Source organism: Canis lupus, chromosome 13 (assembly GCF_011100685.1).
Source record: "Canis lupus familiaris isolate Mischka breed German Shepherd chromosome 13, alternate assembly UU_Cfam_GSD_1.0, whole genome shotgun sequence".
In the NCBI taxonomy this organism is placed as follows: Eukaryota; Metazoa; Chordata; class Mammalia; order Carnivora; family Canidae; genus Canis; species Canis lupus.
The window spans coordinates 753586-770052 of record NC_049234.1 but is presented as its reverse complement, the minus strand read 5'-3'; the positions used below and the strand labels follow the sequence as shown (position 1 = coordinate 770052).

Sequence of the window (16467 nt, the reverse complement as noted above, 5' to 3'; positions counted from 1 at the left end):
CTCCCTCTTCGCAGATGACATGATACTGTACTTAGAAAACCCAAAAGACTCCACCCCAAAATTGCTAGAACTCATACAGCAATTCGGGGGTGTGACAGGATACAAAATCAATGCCCAGAAATCAGTGGCATTTCTCTACACTAACAACGAGACTGAAGAAAGAGAAATTAAGGAGTCAATCCCATTTACAGTTGCACCCAAGAGCATAAGATACCTGGGAATAAACCTAACCAAAGAGGTAAAGGATCTATACCCTAAAAACTACAGAACACTTTTGGAAGAAATTGAGGAAAGACCCAAAGAGATGGAAAAATATTCCATGCTCATGGATTGGCAGAATTAATATTGTGAAAACGTCAATGTTACCCAGGGCAATTTACACATTTAATGTAATCCCTATCAAAATACCATGGACTCTCTTCAGAGAGTTGGAACAAATCATCTTAAGATTTGTGTGGAATCAGAAAGACCCCGAACAGCCAGGGGAATATTAAAAAAGAAAACCATAGTGGGGGCATCACAATGCCAGATTTCAGGTTGTACTACAAGCTGTGGTCATCAAGACAGTGTGGTACTGGCACAAAAACAGACACATAGATCAATGGAACAGAATAGAGAACCCAGAAGTGGACCCTCAACTTTATGGTCAACTAATATTCGATAAAGCAGGAAAGACTATCCACTGGAAAAAAGACAGTCTCTTCAATAAATGGTGCTGGGAAAATTGGGCATCCACATGCAGAAGAATGAAACTAGACCACTCTCTTTCACCGTACACAAACATACATTCAAAATCGATGAAAGATCTAAATGTGAGACAAGAATCCATCAAAATCCTAGAGGAGAACACAGGCAACACCCTTTTTGAACTTGACCACAGCAACTTCCTGCAAGATACATCCACGAAGACAAGGGAAACAAAAGCAAAAATGAATTATTGGGACTTCTTCAAGATAAGAAAGCTTCTGCACAGCAAAGGAACCATCAACAAAACTAAAAGACAACCTACAGAATGGGATAAGATATTTGCAAATGACCTATCAGATAAAAGGGCTAGTATCCAAGATCTATCAAGAACTTCTTAAACTCAACAGCAAAGAAACAATCCAATCATGAAATGGGCAAAAGACATGAACAGAAATTTCACCAAAGAAGACCTACACATGGCCAACAAGCACATGAGAAAATGCTCTGCATCACTTGCCATCAGGGAAATACAAATCAAAACCACAATGAGATACCACCTCACACCAGTGAGAATGGGGCAAATTAACAAGGCAGAAAACAACAAATGTTGGAGAGGATGCGGAGAATAGGGAACCCTCTTACACTGTTGGTGGGAATGTGAACTGGTGCAGCCACTCTGGAAAACTGTGTGGAGGTTCCTCAAACAGTTAAAAATAGACCTGCCCTACGACCCAGCAATTGCACTGTTGGGGATTTACCCCAAAGATACAAATGCAATGAAACGCCGGGACACCTGCACCCCGATGTTTCTAGCAGCAATGGCCACGATAGCCAAACTGGGGAAGGAGCCTCGGTGTCCAACGAAAGATGAATGGATAAAGAAGATGTGGTCTATGTATACAATGGAATATTACTCAGCCATTAGAAATGACAAATACCCACCATTTGCTTCAACGTGGATGGAACTGGAGGGTATTATGCTGAGTGAAGTAAGTCAGTCGGAGAAGGACAAACAGTATATGTTCTCATTCATTTGGGGAATATAAATAATAGTGAAAAGGAATATAAGGGAAGGGAGAAGAAATGTGTGGGAAATATCAGAAAGGGAGACAGAACGTAAAGACTGCTAACTCTGGGAAACGAACTAGGGGTGGTAGAAGGGGAGGAGGGCGGGGGGTGGGAGTGAGTGGGTGACGGGCACTGGGGGTTATTCTGTATGTTGGTAAATTGAACACCAATAAAAAATAATAAATTAATAAATAAATAAATAAATAAATAAATAAATAAATAAATAAAAGATGTGGTTTATGTATACAATGGGATGTTACTCAGCCATTAGAAACGACAAATACCCTCCATTTGCTTCGACGTGGATGGAACTGGAGGGTATTATGCTGAGTGAAATAAGTCAATCGGAGAAGGACAAACATTATATGGTCTCATTCATTTGGGGAATATGAAAATTAGGGAAAGGCAATAAAGGGGAATGGAGAGAAAATGAATGAAAATATCAGTGAGGGTGACAAAACATAAGAGACACCTAACTCTGGGAAATGAACAAGGGGTACTGGAAAGGGAGGTGGGCGGGGGTTGGGGTGATGGGGTGATGGGCACTGGGGGGGGCACTTGGCGGGATGAGCACTGGGTGTTATGCTTTATGTTGGCAAATTGAACTCCAATTAATAAAAATTAAAAATGTCCAAAAAGAAAAAAAAATTATCGCAATCTGAGTTTCATGATTTCTGGTTTTCAGCTGAGCTCTATTTTATTTTAAAACTCTTTTTATAGATTTGGCAAAGTAAATTTTGCTACTTTATGGCATGAAACTGGTTACAATTTAAATTGTCAGACTAAGTAGTGTGACATTGCTGCAGTAGAAAATTGTATAAATGGTTGCACTGGGTGATATTAGTAAGAAATCTATCCTTCATTCAGTGCATGTTAGCCAAAAGAGTAAGCTATGATATTTATTATCATTTTGAAGAATTTTTTGACAGAAGCCATTTTTCTAGAAAAGAATGAATTAAAATCAAAATCTACTATCAGGGCAGCCCCAGTGGCGCAGCAGTTTAGCGCCGCCTGCAGCCCAGGGCGTGATCCTGGAGACCCTGGATCAAGTCCTGTATCAGGCTCTCTGCATGGAGCCTGCTTCTCCCTCTGCCTGTGTCTCTGCCTCTCTCTGTGTCTCTATGAATAAATAAATAAAATCTTTATAAAAATAAAATCTATCAGACTTGTGAAATAAACATGTAATGGAGCATGAGACTATCCTGTAGCAGAAATAAATGAAATATGCTGGATAATACCGATTTTTCTTTACTTAAGTTGTCTCCCCTACACACACACACACACACACACACACACTTTTTTTTTAAGAGTTAACAGCTATGTGCTACAATGTTCAAAGGGACTTTTGCTGTTGCCACACATTAGCACGGGGGCACATAGCTGAAGACGGCAGTATGCCCCCCATATTCTGAGGAGAGAATAACTGAAAGCAGACACCTCTCTCCAGAATTTACAAGAGTCCCACCATCTTTCATTCATTTAGTAAATATTTATTAGGTACCTGTTGCAGGTAGTATTCTAGGCACTGGGGATTCGGCTATTGCAAAAGTTCCTATCCTTATGGAATTCATAATCTGGTGGTCTCATGGAAGAAGAAAATACCACTCTTCTTGCTTAGATTAGAGTTGGATGTGGGGGGATGTCTTAGCAAGCAACTGGCTGGGATAGTAGATGCCAGTCTGCTGGTACACCAATTTCTGTTATTGGCTATTGAGCCTGTTATTAGAAATTGGTGGTGTCTACAGGAAAGAGAGACTGGCATCTACTCTCCCAGCCAGCTGCTTGCTAAGCTGATTGAACCTACAGACCCACTGATTTGCTACTAGAGCAGAGCTTGTGAATAAGTTCCTGGGAGTCTGGGGGATATGTTAACATAGACATAAAGAAAAGATATTTGGGGGGGGGGGGATGATGTCTATTTCTCTCCCAAAGAGTTCTGTAGGTAGGAGACTTTAGCAGGTAGAGCCAAGGCCTTCAGGATAACTATAGGCTATGGGGGACTGTGCTTAGAAAGAAGAGATCAGGGGGGCCTCTCCCCTTGGGTCTCTGGGGGCCCTGGAGAATCTAGAGAACAACCTCTGTGGTCTCTCTGACTCTAAAAACAGAGATCAGACATCATAATACTGTCAAGGGGGCTTTCAGGTCAGAGGAGACAATACCCCATCCAGAGACCTGCCCACCTCCAAGAGATGAGAGCACCAGAGTAATACCAGCCACCATATCAGGAAACCTGCACACACCCCTTCTGCACAGACCACCAGTAATCAACCAAACCAGAGACTGAAAGCTCCTTGCACTGAGAAGTAACATGTCTATCACAGGATCCTGGTTTCCTTCCCAACTCCTAGCACTGGAGGAGCTAGACCTTGAAAAGAGATGGAGAGAAGGTTCTAGATGCAGACAGCGTCTCTTCCCACTACAACCTCTTGGTTTCTCTGTGCAAGCTAATAGAAGGAAGGGAGGGAGTTTATAATTTATCGGGGCATAAAACTAAAAGTGACCAGAAATCAGTGAGATCTGCCCAAGATTCCTTAAGAGATGTGTCAGGGAAATCTAGCATAGCACAGCTAAAAGAGTATGATTGGAGAAAAATGAAACTCTTTTAAGTTTATATTATAGTTACATAAAAATTTGCCCAATAAGCTGATTACAGATATATTTTAAGAACTGTTTTCTAAAAATTTATTTTCTTCCAGAACTAGTCGTATAGTTAATTTTTAAAGAAACAATATATATAATCACTTCATTTGTTAATCTCATTTATAGCTTAATCAATGTCTTAAAATATTCCAAGTATTTATCAGAATCACTGAGAGAAGGGTCATCTGCCCCTTAACAGATCTAGAAAGATTTAATTAGTAGTTTGGTTTTGATATGCTCAGATTTTGTTGTGTTGAGCCTAGAATTTTAGAGCTGCTTACAATATAGCAGAGCTATGCATGAATTAACTTTTTCCTGATATTTTTAGCAGGCAAAACTACTACTAGAAACTGAAAAGCATATAAGGAATGGGTGTTCAACTGCTATTGAGGAATGCAACTAAAATTTCATCATTTGTTTTTCCGTATGGATGGCTCAGATCTCTCCAGGTCAGGATAACTGTAGTAGTGCTCATCAGCTCATAGCTCATTGCTAGATCGAAGCTGAACACAACACCAAAGCAATGATGGGGCAGTCTGAGTAGGGCATAAGCAAAGTCCTGCTTCTGTGTCAAGGGGACACATCTTGTTGATTTTGTCATGGCGTATCTGTTATTGAAAAAATTATGGCATTTATCCCACATCACTATGTAGAAATGTGTTTATTTTGCTAGAGAGCTGATTGAATTAAATGCTTAAACCTACATGCATTTATTTTGTAAGGCCAATTATAGCTAAAATACATTAATGACATAAAATATTCTGACAGGAAAGGCAGTATTTTTAATAAAAGTGTTTCCCTATTTTTAATTTATAAATAATCTGTTAGAAACTGTTTCATATGATATCTGGATTTTGAAGTGCTTGTGGTTCTTGGGAGACCTAAGAAACAGCTCTTAGTAGGCTTCAATCCCAAATTATATTAGGGGGTTTGATGTAGTCTGTGAGTGAACATGAACATTCCCAGCTGTGTGACTTCAGGTGGATCACTTGGTCTTTCTGGGTGTCCTGACCTATAAAATAGGGTTGGTAATATCTACCCCATAAGGTAATTGCTAGGATTAAATGACTTAATGCCCAGGACCTAGGACAGTGTCTCACTTTTTGTAAATGATCAGTAGTTGGTACTTCTCTCTTCTCTACTGATACCCACAAGAAATGGTTTTCCCCCTTTTCTTTGGGAATGCAAATAAAATCTAAATGTCTTAAATTTACTCTAGATGCTCTGAGATTAAACAGATGCTTCATGGCATTTTCTAGTTAGAGTCCCAAAATATTAATAGTCATTCAGTCAATCAGCAGAAGATGGGGGCCACTCAGCTCAAACATTACATATAATCCTCCCTCCAGGTAGGTAAATAGCACCTATTTTGGGGAGAAGGCTCTGCCAGTAGATTAATATTAATGCAGCTTTTAAGGGCATGTTTTACAAGGGATTTATAGTGAAGAATTCCAGTTTTATTCTCTAGTATGTCAATTGTCTGAAATTGTCACAATCTTCATTATTTTTGTAAATGTGTATTTTAAATGTATATGTATGCTTTTCTTTAGCAGGCTTTATAGTATTTGGATTGATTTGAGAGCTCTTTTATTTTATTCTGTTCTTCTTGGAGCAGAAATTAAATCAGGAAATGCCTTACTTTTTGATATTTTAAGTGTTTTTAAGTGTCGTACCCATTGTCCCTGTTGTTCAGTTCTTTGGAAGAAGGTCCCTTACCTGTTTAAATATATCTAAACTAATCAGTGGCCTTGACTGATTTTTTGCTAGTACTTTCTTTGGTGTATTTCCTACTTTCATTGTTAACCAAATAAGTGTGGCATTTGTAAAACCAAACCAGATTCTGTTCAACACAGTAAAAATTTGAGCTAAAATGAAATATTAGGGGGGAAAGGAGTATGTTGCTCTAGGCCATAAACAACTCAAAACAGTCTGAGGCATGCACTGGTAAATCTTAAAAAAGTGCTATAGGCAATTCAGCATCAAAATTGCCATAGAAAATTATTGTTGTTAGCCATTCTGTTGATAGTTCATATTGTTAGAATTGCTAGCAGATGGGAAAATAGATGAGTCAGGATACAGTATTAACAATCCATATTTTTTTAATCACAAGCCACTAATAAGGTGTGTAGCATCTGTGAAGTTTATTTAAACAGTTGCTAGGAAGAGTTTGTTTTCCCAGTAAACACAGCAAACCTTGTACAGGATTTTCTTGATTGACTATTTGACTAAATGTGTTAACATTAATATATAAGACTGCTTCATTATGATGGTGTCTTGTTTATTTTGACAGACTGATTATACCAGCAACTTGTAGACCCATTAAGTCTTGAATGTTACCACATTTATGCATTTAAAAACTTTATAATCTTGTTTCTGCTACTTTTTGAGAGTTTTTTAAAACTCTCATGTAATTAGGACTATTTTTGACAAAACAAAATAATATAAAAAAAAATCTAAGTGTTTTCCTCCAAGAGCTCCTAAGACGATATTATTTTGGAAAGTAATTCAGTCTTATCACTTGAATGTGATATCCTAGGTCTTTATATTAGATTGGATATATAAACTTGCAGAAAGTTCTAATGTTAGTGACTACTCTTCCTGACCAGTAACTAGCAGTTTTTCAATGCTTCTCATAGTGTTTAGAAATCATCCTAATGACTAAAAGTTTAAACTATCAAAATTATCAGTTTATAAGACTTAATCTCATTTTCTATCTTCTCATGTCATTGGGTTATGTTGCTGTTTTATGCAAGAGCTAGTTAGTAATTTGCACATCTTTTATTTGGATTTTGTTTCCTTTTTTTTTTTTTGTTTCCTTTTTTAAGGGATACTGTTAAATATAATTTTTTTGGATATTTACCTGTAATCTTCTTACTCCCAGATGAAATGTGATAATCCAGGACGATTATTAACAAAACGGTCTGCACATTCAAGCTGTCACTTATGTACCAAACTGTACCAATTTTCAGACAAATGTTGACTTCTATTGAAAAGTAGTTTTGACTTTTTCATTTAACTTATAAACAACCTATAAACTACTCATCATTAAATTATTGTTTAGAAGTTGGGATTTTTATTTAGAGTCTGACTTGTTTTAAACAAGAGCTGGGAAATCCTAGTCTACCAACTATCCTGAAACTTAAAGACGATGGTAATTCTACCTTTTGCTAAATTTCTGCAGTTTATTTCATTCTAAAAAAAACTGCTCTATAAAAATGTCATCAAAAAAAAAAAACAAAAACAAAAAAAAATGTCATCTGCAAGGTTTTCTCTTCACTGTGGACTTCACAGCTGAACACTTACAAACCATTTTCCCTTTCAGCTCAGGTTGAAGACCCTAGAAATTTCTTAGCAGCACACACACCCCCACCCCCATTTGTGATGACTCAAACACTTGGAACACTCTGACAGTGCTAGATTAAAAACATCAAACTTAAAAAACAAAAACAAAAACAAAACATCAAACTTGGTATATAAGAAATAGTGAAAGGGATTATAAGGGACAGGAGGGGAACTGAGTGGGAAAAATCAGAAAGGGAGACAAACTATGAGAGACTACTAACTCTGGGAAATGAACAAAGTGTTGCAGAAGGGGAAGTAGGTGGGGGATGGGGTGATTAGGTGATGGGCACTGAGGAGGGCACGTGATGGGATTAGCACTAGGTGTTATAGTATATGTTGCAAATTGAACATCAATAAAAACAAATTTTAAAAAATATCAAACTTGGTATAATGAAAAAAAAAATACATTGATCTCCATCGAGGTCAGGTCCTATCTCTATCATCATCCAGGTCTGTAACTTTGAACAACCTGGCTCCCATTTTCTCACCAAAAACAAGGAAGCTAAAGTAGGTCATCTCTGAGGTTTACTTTTGCAGTAAGATTCTGCAAGGTTTAACTCATAACCCAACCTTATAGTTTATACTCATGTTAAACAATGCTTTGTTCATATGTTGCAGTGGTGTTTAATAGTCCCAGATTCCAGTGTGTTTCTCAGAGGTCCGTATGATTCAATTTACCTGACCTCAGTTTAAACTCTTTTTATAGAAATTGATTTTATACTGTGCCCTTAATATGTCTTGCCCCCTGATATTTGTCGTTTCAAATGTCCAAGAAAAGCAAAACTTCTTGTGAATAGAAAAACATTGCCTGAGGTAATAAAACCATATTGTTCTGAAAACTCTTCTCCATTTCTCTGTGTATTTGAAGAAGTTCTGTCTTTGCTTTCAGGCCCTTTCTCTTACTGCATGTCAGCTCATTTAGTCACTTAATCAAGTTCTATAATGTTTATAATGATTGTCAAACTACAGTATTCTTTCAGAATGTTAAGACCTGAAAATTTAAGACTCATGGTTAGTTGTGCAAGTTCTGTGTTATCATTAAATTCAAAACCAAGTTTCATTAAATAGAATTAGCCTAGAACATATAAAGGCCATTTCTGGATGAATTACTCATTTTTGTACATTTGTTCACTAAAAACCACAATGTATGCATATCTTGAAATTCTCTTTACTGACTTCACTTACGGAACTTTAAACTGAAAAATGTAGACCAAGATGTGATACTCCAACTCTGGTTTACTCTGAATTTATTTTGAACTTAGTCATCTGACAGATGGCTATGGTAGTTACAGCTGCTTTGAATTCCTTGTATTGTAGAAAGATGGTTCATAAGTAACATTTCTTTGCTATATTTAAAAAAATATAAATTCAAGTTAATTTACCACAAACTCTGTTGACCCACAAACATAACAATTCTAAAGTGATTTCCCTTCGTTTTTTGTGAAGATTTTCAAGAAACCTAATTTTGGTGAATGAAACTTTTGTCACAATAATATTGATAATTCAGGAAGTTCAACTTTTCCTTCTAATATTATCCTCATTAGCTCCCAAAATTGTTTTACTTTGGATTAGTATTCTAAAAGGGTGATAGTGATTGTTTAATATTATAGGATCATTTTTATCATTATGAGTGTCCATAAAATTTTATCTGGTTTGTGACCCTATTTACTACTAAGCCATCAAGCAGTACTGCTCTCCAAGAGATTGGAAAGCTGCTTCTGTCGCATTTTCCTCCCCAAAACATTTTCATGCCTGTGGGAGGTTCAGTAGCTACAGAAATACAGAGTGCTAAATATATGTTATTAGGGCTTAATCATAAGTCAAAACCCAGCCAGAAGTTCATGTCTATAAATCATACCCACTCTATATAAAAAGTAAAAAGTTCTATCAGTTAACTTCACTTTTATTTATTTATTTATTTATTTATTTATTTATTTATTTATTTATTTATTTTTGTCTAGGTGACACCATAATCTAGTTATTTAGAATCTACTGGTATTTTCCTTCTATTAACAAAATGAGAAGAGCCTCTGATCACAAATGCTGAAGTTTGGGGATGATTTTCTGTTGTTGGACACCATAGTCAAATTGTAAGATGAAGGAGAAAACTTCATTCTGGATAATCCTGTCGTCATCAAGGGCTTCCATTATAGCCTCAATGCTGATGATTCCTTACATCTGTAGCTTTCATCTCTCCCTGAGCTCCAAACCTCCAAATTATACTCCATATCTAACATCTCCACCTCAGTGCTTTGTTCATCTGCCAAACTCAACGAGACTAAAACTCAATTTTATTTACTCCCCTACCTTATTAATGGTGACAATCCCATCACCCTAGCTTGAAGGCAGAGTTACCCTAGCCCTTCCCTCTTCCTGATCTTTCATAATCACTCCACAAAGAAAGCCTTACCAGTTCTGCTTCCCAGTCTCCCAGCTCCCTCCCTTCTCAATCTCCACTTCCTTTCTCCTAGTCCAAGCCTCATCCTCTCTGTTGCAGTCTAGAGACCTATCACAGGCCTTCCTATACCTCCATCTTCCCCCCATGCCTATCCATTTTCTTTTTTTTTTTTTAATTTATGATAGTTACACAGAGAGAGAGAGGGAGGCAGAGACAGAGGCAGAGGGAGAAGCAGGCTCCATGCACCGGGAGCCCAACGTGGGATTCGATCCGGGGTCTCCGGGATCATGCCCTGGGCCAAAGGCAGGCGCCAAACCGCTGCGCCACCCAGGGATCCCTGCCTATCCATTTTCTATACCTGCTGTTGGATATATTTTTCTATCTCATACGTGATTCTGTCACCAATCATATTCAGAATTATCTAGCATTTCTTTCTTGGCTACGGAAAGTTTGTAGCAGCATGCTTACGGCCATTAGCTCTCCTCCCTGTTTCCTCTCCTGACTCCTGTCCTCCCATGAGTCTGCCCCACATCCCAGTGGCCATCTGCCATCTCCAAGGATGCCAGGCATTTGTGCACCTTACATGTTTCTTCTCATGCTCCTTCCATTTTCCCCTCTTGTTTCCTATCTTCTCAGTGTCCCCATCCTTCAGAGAATTAGCTATGTATAGACGTCTTCCCAGCTAGATTTTAAGTTTTTTGTGGAGGTAGAGTATTTTATTCATCTCTGTACACACAGTGCTTGGTCCATAGAAAATATCAATAAATATTTTAATTAATGAGTACTCAGGATTTCTCTGACAGCATACCTGAAAATACAACTATTTATGTTTCATACATAGGTGTCTGATTTCCTGTAACCTTGACCTTCTAGAGCCACAAATCTGAAATCAGATTATAAGAAAAACACTAGAAACAGGTGTTAACAAAGTTCAGCACTAAAACCATGCTCTTTCTTTCCTAAAACAGTCTCAGGCTTTCTTTAATATATTATTCTTATTTAGTGTAATGCCTTAGAGGATTAATTGCTTTTCTGGTTCCCAACAGATAAATAAGCTTGAAGTAAAGAGAGAATGATATATGTCTAATGAAGGCCATGAAAAGGAGCTGGCAACTTTCTTTCAAATGAAGATAAATAAGCCAAAAAGGGGAGAGAAAATTAACATACAGCACAGATTAGTAATAGAAATTAATGATGGTGATTCATCATCAAGGGAAAGTTGCTTTAGGTCCTGTACTCTCTGCTTTAGAAGGCAACATATTCTGTAAAGTATTTATAAAGAGGGCAGCCCCCGTGGCGCAGCGGTTTAGCGCCGCCTGCAGCCCGGGGTGTGATCCTGGAGACCCGGGATCGAGTCCCGCATCGGGCTTCCCTGCGTGGAGCCAGCTTCTCCCTCTGCCTGTGTCTCTGCCTCTCTCTTCGCTCTCTCTGAATGAATAAATAGATAAATCTTTAAAAAAAAAAAAGTATTTATAAAGATTTTCTCTTCAAAATGGTTAAAGCAAAGTTTTTACCACTTAAAAAACTAAGATTTAGATACTTCATGAACTTACTTATATGGAACACCTAATTCACTAACAATACTACTAATGGTTCTCCAACATCACAGATCTGTTTGTCACAAATTTTACATATTGAAAATATTACAGTTGATTACAGGAGTAAAACTTGCCTTCTATCTCTGAATTCAGTCCACTACTATAATATAATATTTATAAACTTGATAATTTGCCCCAGTTAGGTAGCATAAGATATCTACAGGAATATCTTAATGCAAAACTGTTTGCTTTGTTTGATGTTCTTTCTCCTAATTACTGAGTAACCCATTCCTTTGAGTCTTTTTTTCTGCTTACCTATCTTTATGCCATGATATGTAGCAGTACAGTTTTATAGTTTCTACGTGTGTGTACAGTCTCTAAAGTTTAAATAATTTTTGGAATGTCTAGCATGGAGACATGAAACTCATGCATAAAAATGAATTATGAAATAATAAATGACTAGAATCAAATACTAAATTATATTGTTTAAATTATTAAACAAATTATATTGTTTATAATTAAATATAATTATAAATATAATAATATATATATAAATATATATATAAATATAATAATATAATTAAATATAATTATAATTATAAATATAATTAAAAATTATATTGTTTAAATTATTAATGTTATATAGAAATTCAGAGATGGGAAGATTAACATGGGCTGAAAAAGAGACAAAGTGAAATTGGATCTTATGTAGATAGCACCCAAGTGTGTCTTTCCTGGGAAAATATAGCTGTGTGTGGTCTGTATTGGCCCTTCATCTCACCATCACCTGTACATACAGTTTAGAAAGTCCTGAGATCCCCTGTTGGCTTATTCTTTATCCCCCCAGAGACTTGAACATCCTTGACCATCTAACAGATGCATGATTAATATTTGGATTAAAAATTAATGAAGAAGGAATATAATATGCAATACAATGCATTGTATATAAATGCATATGATGGTATGATACAGTAAGCTAGCTTCTTTTCATGATAAGGCATATTTTATATGTATACCAGAATAGGGCATATTTTGTATATATGCCAGAACTTTTCATATACCAAGGCAAGTGGTGCTCACCTTCAGAGTTCTCATCCTGGGAGCCCATTTACATTTTCCCGTAACACTGTCATGCCTATATTTTTGGAAATCCTCTTTTGAATTTCCTTCAGAGCCTGTGACTCATTCTTATCAGTATCCTCAGTGGCAACAAATCTTTTTCAGTTGTGAATAAATTTGATTTTTAGAACCAAGAGTAACTCAGGGACAGATAAGGTGAGTAAAATGGAGGATCAAGCTGAAAAATAACTTTTTTTGTTAAAATTGACATGTTGACTATAAAGTAATGAGAGCATTTAGTGACTTGACTCATAAAATAACAAAAACAGTTCTCTTAGTAAAACAAAATTTTTTAGCATATTAAAACCAAGTCTGAATTACTCTCATAGAATCTTCTGCTCTAGAGCAGATCGTGACTCCCTGAAGTCCAAACCCTGCTTTGCCTGGCTTGGGACCCCACCAGCCCCCAGTTCTGCAGTGACGTTAGTCCTTCTTCACAATGGCGAGGCTTCCTCCTTGGGCCTTGCTCATTGCTCTGAGACACCGCCCTTTTCAAGGACCAACACAGTCCCTGCTCCCTAAAGGGAATCTGCTCTCCATTGAATTTATAATGAGGCTTCTCTTTTTTTTGTTGGGAATCTGTTTAAAAAAAAACACACACACACACAATAATAGATACTCTCCCCAGGAAAATGTATGCATGAACGTGCAGAATTTTGCACCTGCGAAGCTTATTTGTGGGCCTGAGAACCTCTCGCTGTAATCTGTCCCGCATCCAGTAAGGTCTTGTGTCAGGTCCTAAGTGTTTCTAGTTCCTGATCTTTACCCTTCTGACTAATTTGTAAGTTTCTTAAGGCAAGGAAGTAGTTTAGTGCTTCTTTGCTTTCCTTAGAGTATACCTACCAAGATGCTGAGTATGTAGTAGCATTCTGTAAATCACTATCGTCTAACAGACCTTTTAAAACCACCTACCTGCCACCATTGTTTCTGAAGGAGACAAGAGATTTAGGGTTTTTTTTAAGGTTAATAAGATAAAAACCCAAGTGTTAGGTTATATATTTCAGGATATCTTAAAATATGTTTCTCAAGAGATAATCCATATCTTGCTGTTGTGACATACAAATAATTACACTAAAGTTCAGGATGCCACCAATCCCATTATGTGGAATGGATCTCATCCTGCATATATATGAGGCTTCTTTCCTGCTGTTACACAGAAAACCAGTAAAGGATGTGCTGGTCTTGCCTCCAGAAGGCAGTATAATTTAACTAAATCATTATGGTCAAACTATACCATTTAGTCAAATCTTACCATTGTTGTCAAACTAGAATATACATAGTGAAAAATTGATAGGCACTATATCTTCAAATTAGCCAAGCTTATGTCAGAATTTACACATCTTTGTTTACATCAGGCTCAGGATTTTGATTCATAAATTAAAAACCTTATTATATCAAAATGTTTGGGACAAAAGTATTCTAGATAATTTAATTTTCTGATTAACCAGGTAGTTAAAATTTAAACACTTGGTGAAATGCAAGATAGAATGCTTAATTTAACCTGTATTCAATCTTGTCACATTCTTGGGTGATCTCTGCAAATACTCACAATTATGGCGGTGCTCCAGAGCTGGAAAGGATAGGAGAGATTGGAGTAGATATATTCGGAACATATCCTGAATGTCTGTGTGTTGGCACTGGTGGATTTGTCTTTCTGCCTTTTTTTTTTAAAAAAAACAAATACTTTTCATCAGCTTATTTTTCTCTCTGCTCTTTCCTAAAAGCAGAGTTTTTTATTGCTTTTGTTGCAAGATTACTTAAGGTTCTTACAAGGTGTGGTATCTTGGTTCTTCAGAGAAGGTATTCCCATTTTAATTGTTGAACTACATTTCAAAGATGATGTAAAGACTGCTGAAATATTCATGCTAAAGCCCATTAGATTTTATCCTATTGTAGATAATTTTGTGTTAATATCTTCTTTTTTTTTTTTTTTCTGTTTCTAGTTAAAAAATCTCAGTTTAGAAGAACTGCAGATGCGGTTAAAAGCGCTGGACCCCATGATGGAACGAGAAATAGAAGAGCTTCGTCAAAGATACACTGCAAAAAGACAACCCATTCTGGATGCGATGGATGCGAAGAAAAGAAGGCAGCAAAACTTTTGAGTCTCATTTTTTTTCTGTTTGTTTAACTATTCTGGAGACCAAGAAACCACTAAGAATTGAAGGAATATTCTTACTGTCTTTTTTCTAAATCCCTAAGATTTGTGCTCTACAACTAGGCAGCAGTCCAGAACCGTTGATGGTACATACCTAGTAAATTCCCAAAAGGCAGAAATTACAACTGTAGCCTCTAGGTTTTCATTCTTTAAATAGTGAAAACAACAGAAATGTCTTCCTCTCTAGATCTGTCAGGTGCTCATCAGCGCTAAAACTGTTCTACAACCAACACTGTGTTTAGAGACCTTGAAAATCTGAAGCTATTGTTTAATTGTACAGCACTGAAGAGCTTTGTGTTACAATCTTCTTTATTCTTATTTCTAGTAGCTTATTTATTGTATCCCCAGGTAAGCTTATTTATTTATGCTGTTTCACTTTGTTTTGTTTTTAAGGACAAGATTAGGATAGCTTTGGTGAAGGGAGGGACGTATTAATAGATGATAATATACAACCAAATTATACTTTCAGCAGGTAGTGATGGGATACATTCCTTGATTTCCAGGATAGTTTTCCAATAGAAGCAAAGCAATAATAGCAATAGTACCCAGATGGGCCCAGACACTTTTTTATACTGAAGCAATAATTCCATTTTTACCTTCTGAAATTTTGTTTAATGTTTTTATTCTCGATGTTTGGTACAAATAGAACTATATATATTTAGGACACACAGGGCTATAATGTTTAAAACCAAAGAAGTCAGTGGAACCCTTGCACAAAGAAGTATGGTAAATATTTTAGAAGAAATAAATCCTTAAGACAAATGTAATTTGTTAATATTGTTTCATGTTTCATTTATTGATCTGTTAGCTGAACTATCAAACTGTCATCAAATCTATTTCTGTAAAATTTGTGCTCAATCGTCACAGGACGTTTTTGTTGATTTCATTCATTTCCTGGGAATTGATAAACATCATGTGCCTGACAATAACAAAATAACAAAAACATTTGTACTGAACTGTGCAAGCCTTGGGGACTATAAAAAAAAAAAAATGTTAAAAAGAAACTCATTTTTAAGCTGAATGAACATTTGTATGATTGAACTGGGACCAGTCAGTTCCTAAGCTACATATGGCCATCTTGACAGTGTTTGTTCTTTTGTGTGTTTAATTACTATGTGTAAATCATAAAGAAAAATAAATTTTACTGTGCCACCCAGCACATATCATCTCTATGTCTTTTAAGAACTCACCACCTGGATTCTCTCTTTTCCTGGCACGGAAGGTCTGTTCGTGAGGACAGCCTGGCTGATGTAGCCATAACAACTGGGAGCCTCAGGGGCTCAGTGTGGATTCCTCACTGGTGCTCCATGCCCATCCCACATTGGCAAGACACCCTGCTTCTGTCACTCACCCCCAGGACCTCCACCATCTGCAACACTGGTGGTCACGACAGCAAGGGGAGGAGTGCTGACATTGTGACACATGTCAGGGTGGCCACAACCAGTATTCAGAACTAGTCACGTGGCCACTAACTCCCTAATTTCAAGGGAGTGAGGAAAGACAACCTCACCTGTGTGCCC

General features: G+C 36.9%; 1 protein-coding gene across 7 annotated transcripts in view; it reads left to right on the top strand.

Annotated features, from left to right (window-relative positions):
• STK3 (serine/threonine kinase 3) overlaps nucleotides 1-16106 on the top strand; it is a 375979-nt gene extending 359873 nt beyond the window's left edge. For 6 of the 7 annotated variants that reach the window (XM_038555157.1, XM_038555156.1, XM_038555154.1 and 3 more), the window contains one exon: nucleotides 14736-16106. In XM_038555157.1, the coding sequence (XP_038411085.1) occupies nucleotides 14736-14894 (159 nt within the window). In that variant the 3' untranslated portion in view covers nucleotides 14895-16106. The remainder of the gene's footprint in view (nucleotides 1-14735) is intronic. The other variant, XM_038555153.1, reaches the window with a different exon arrangement.
• The last annotated feature ends 361 nt before the right edge of the window (nucleotides 16107-16467 follow it).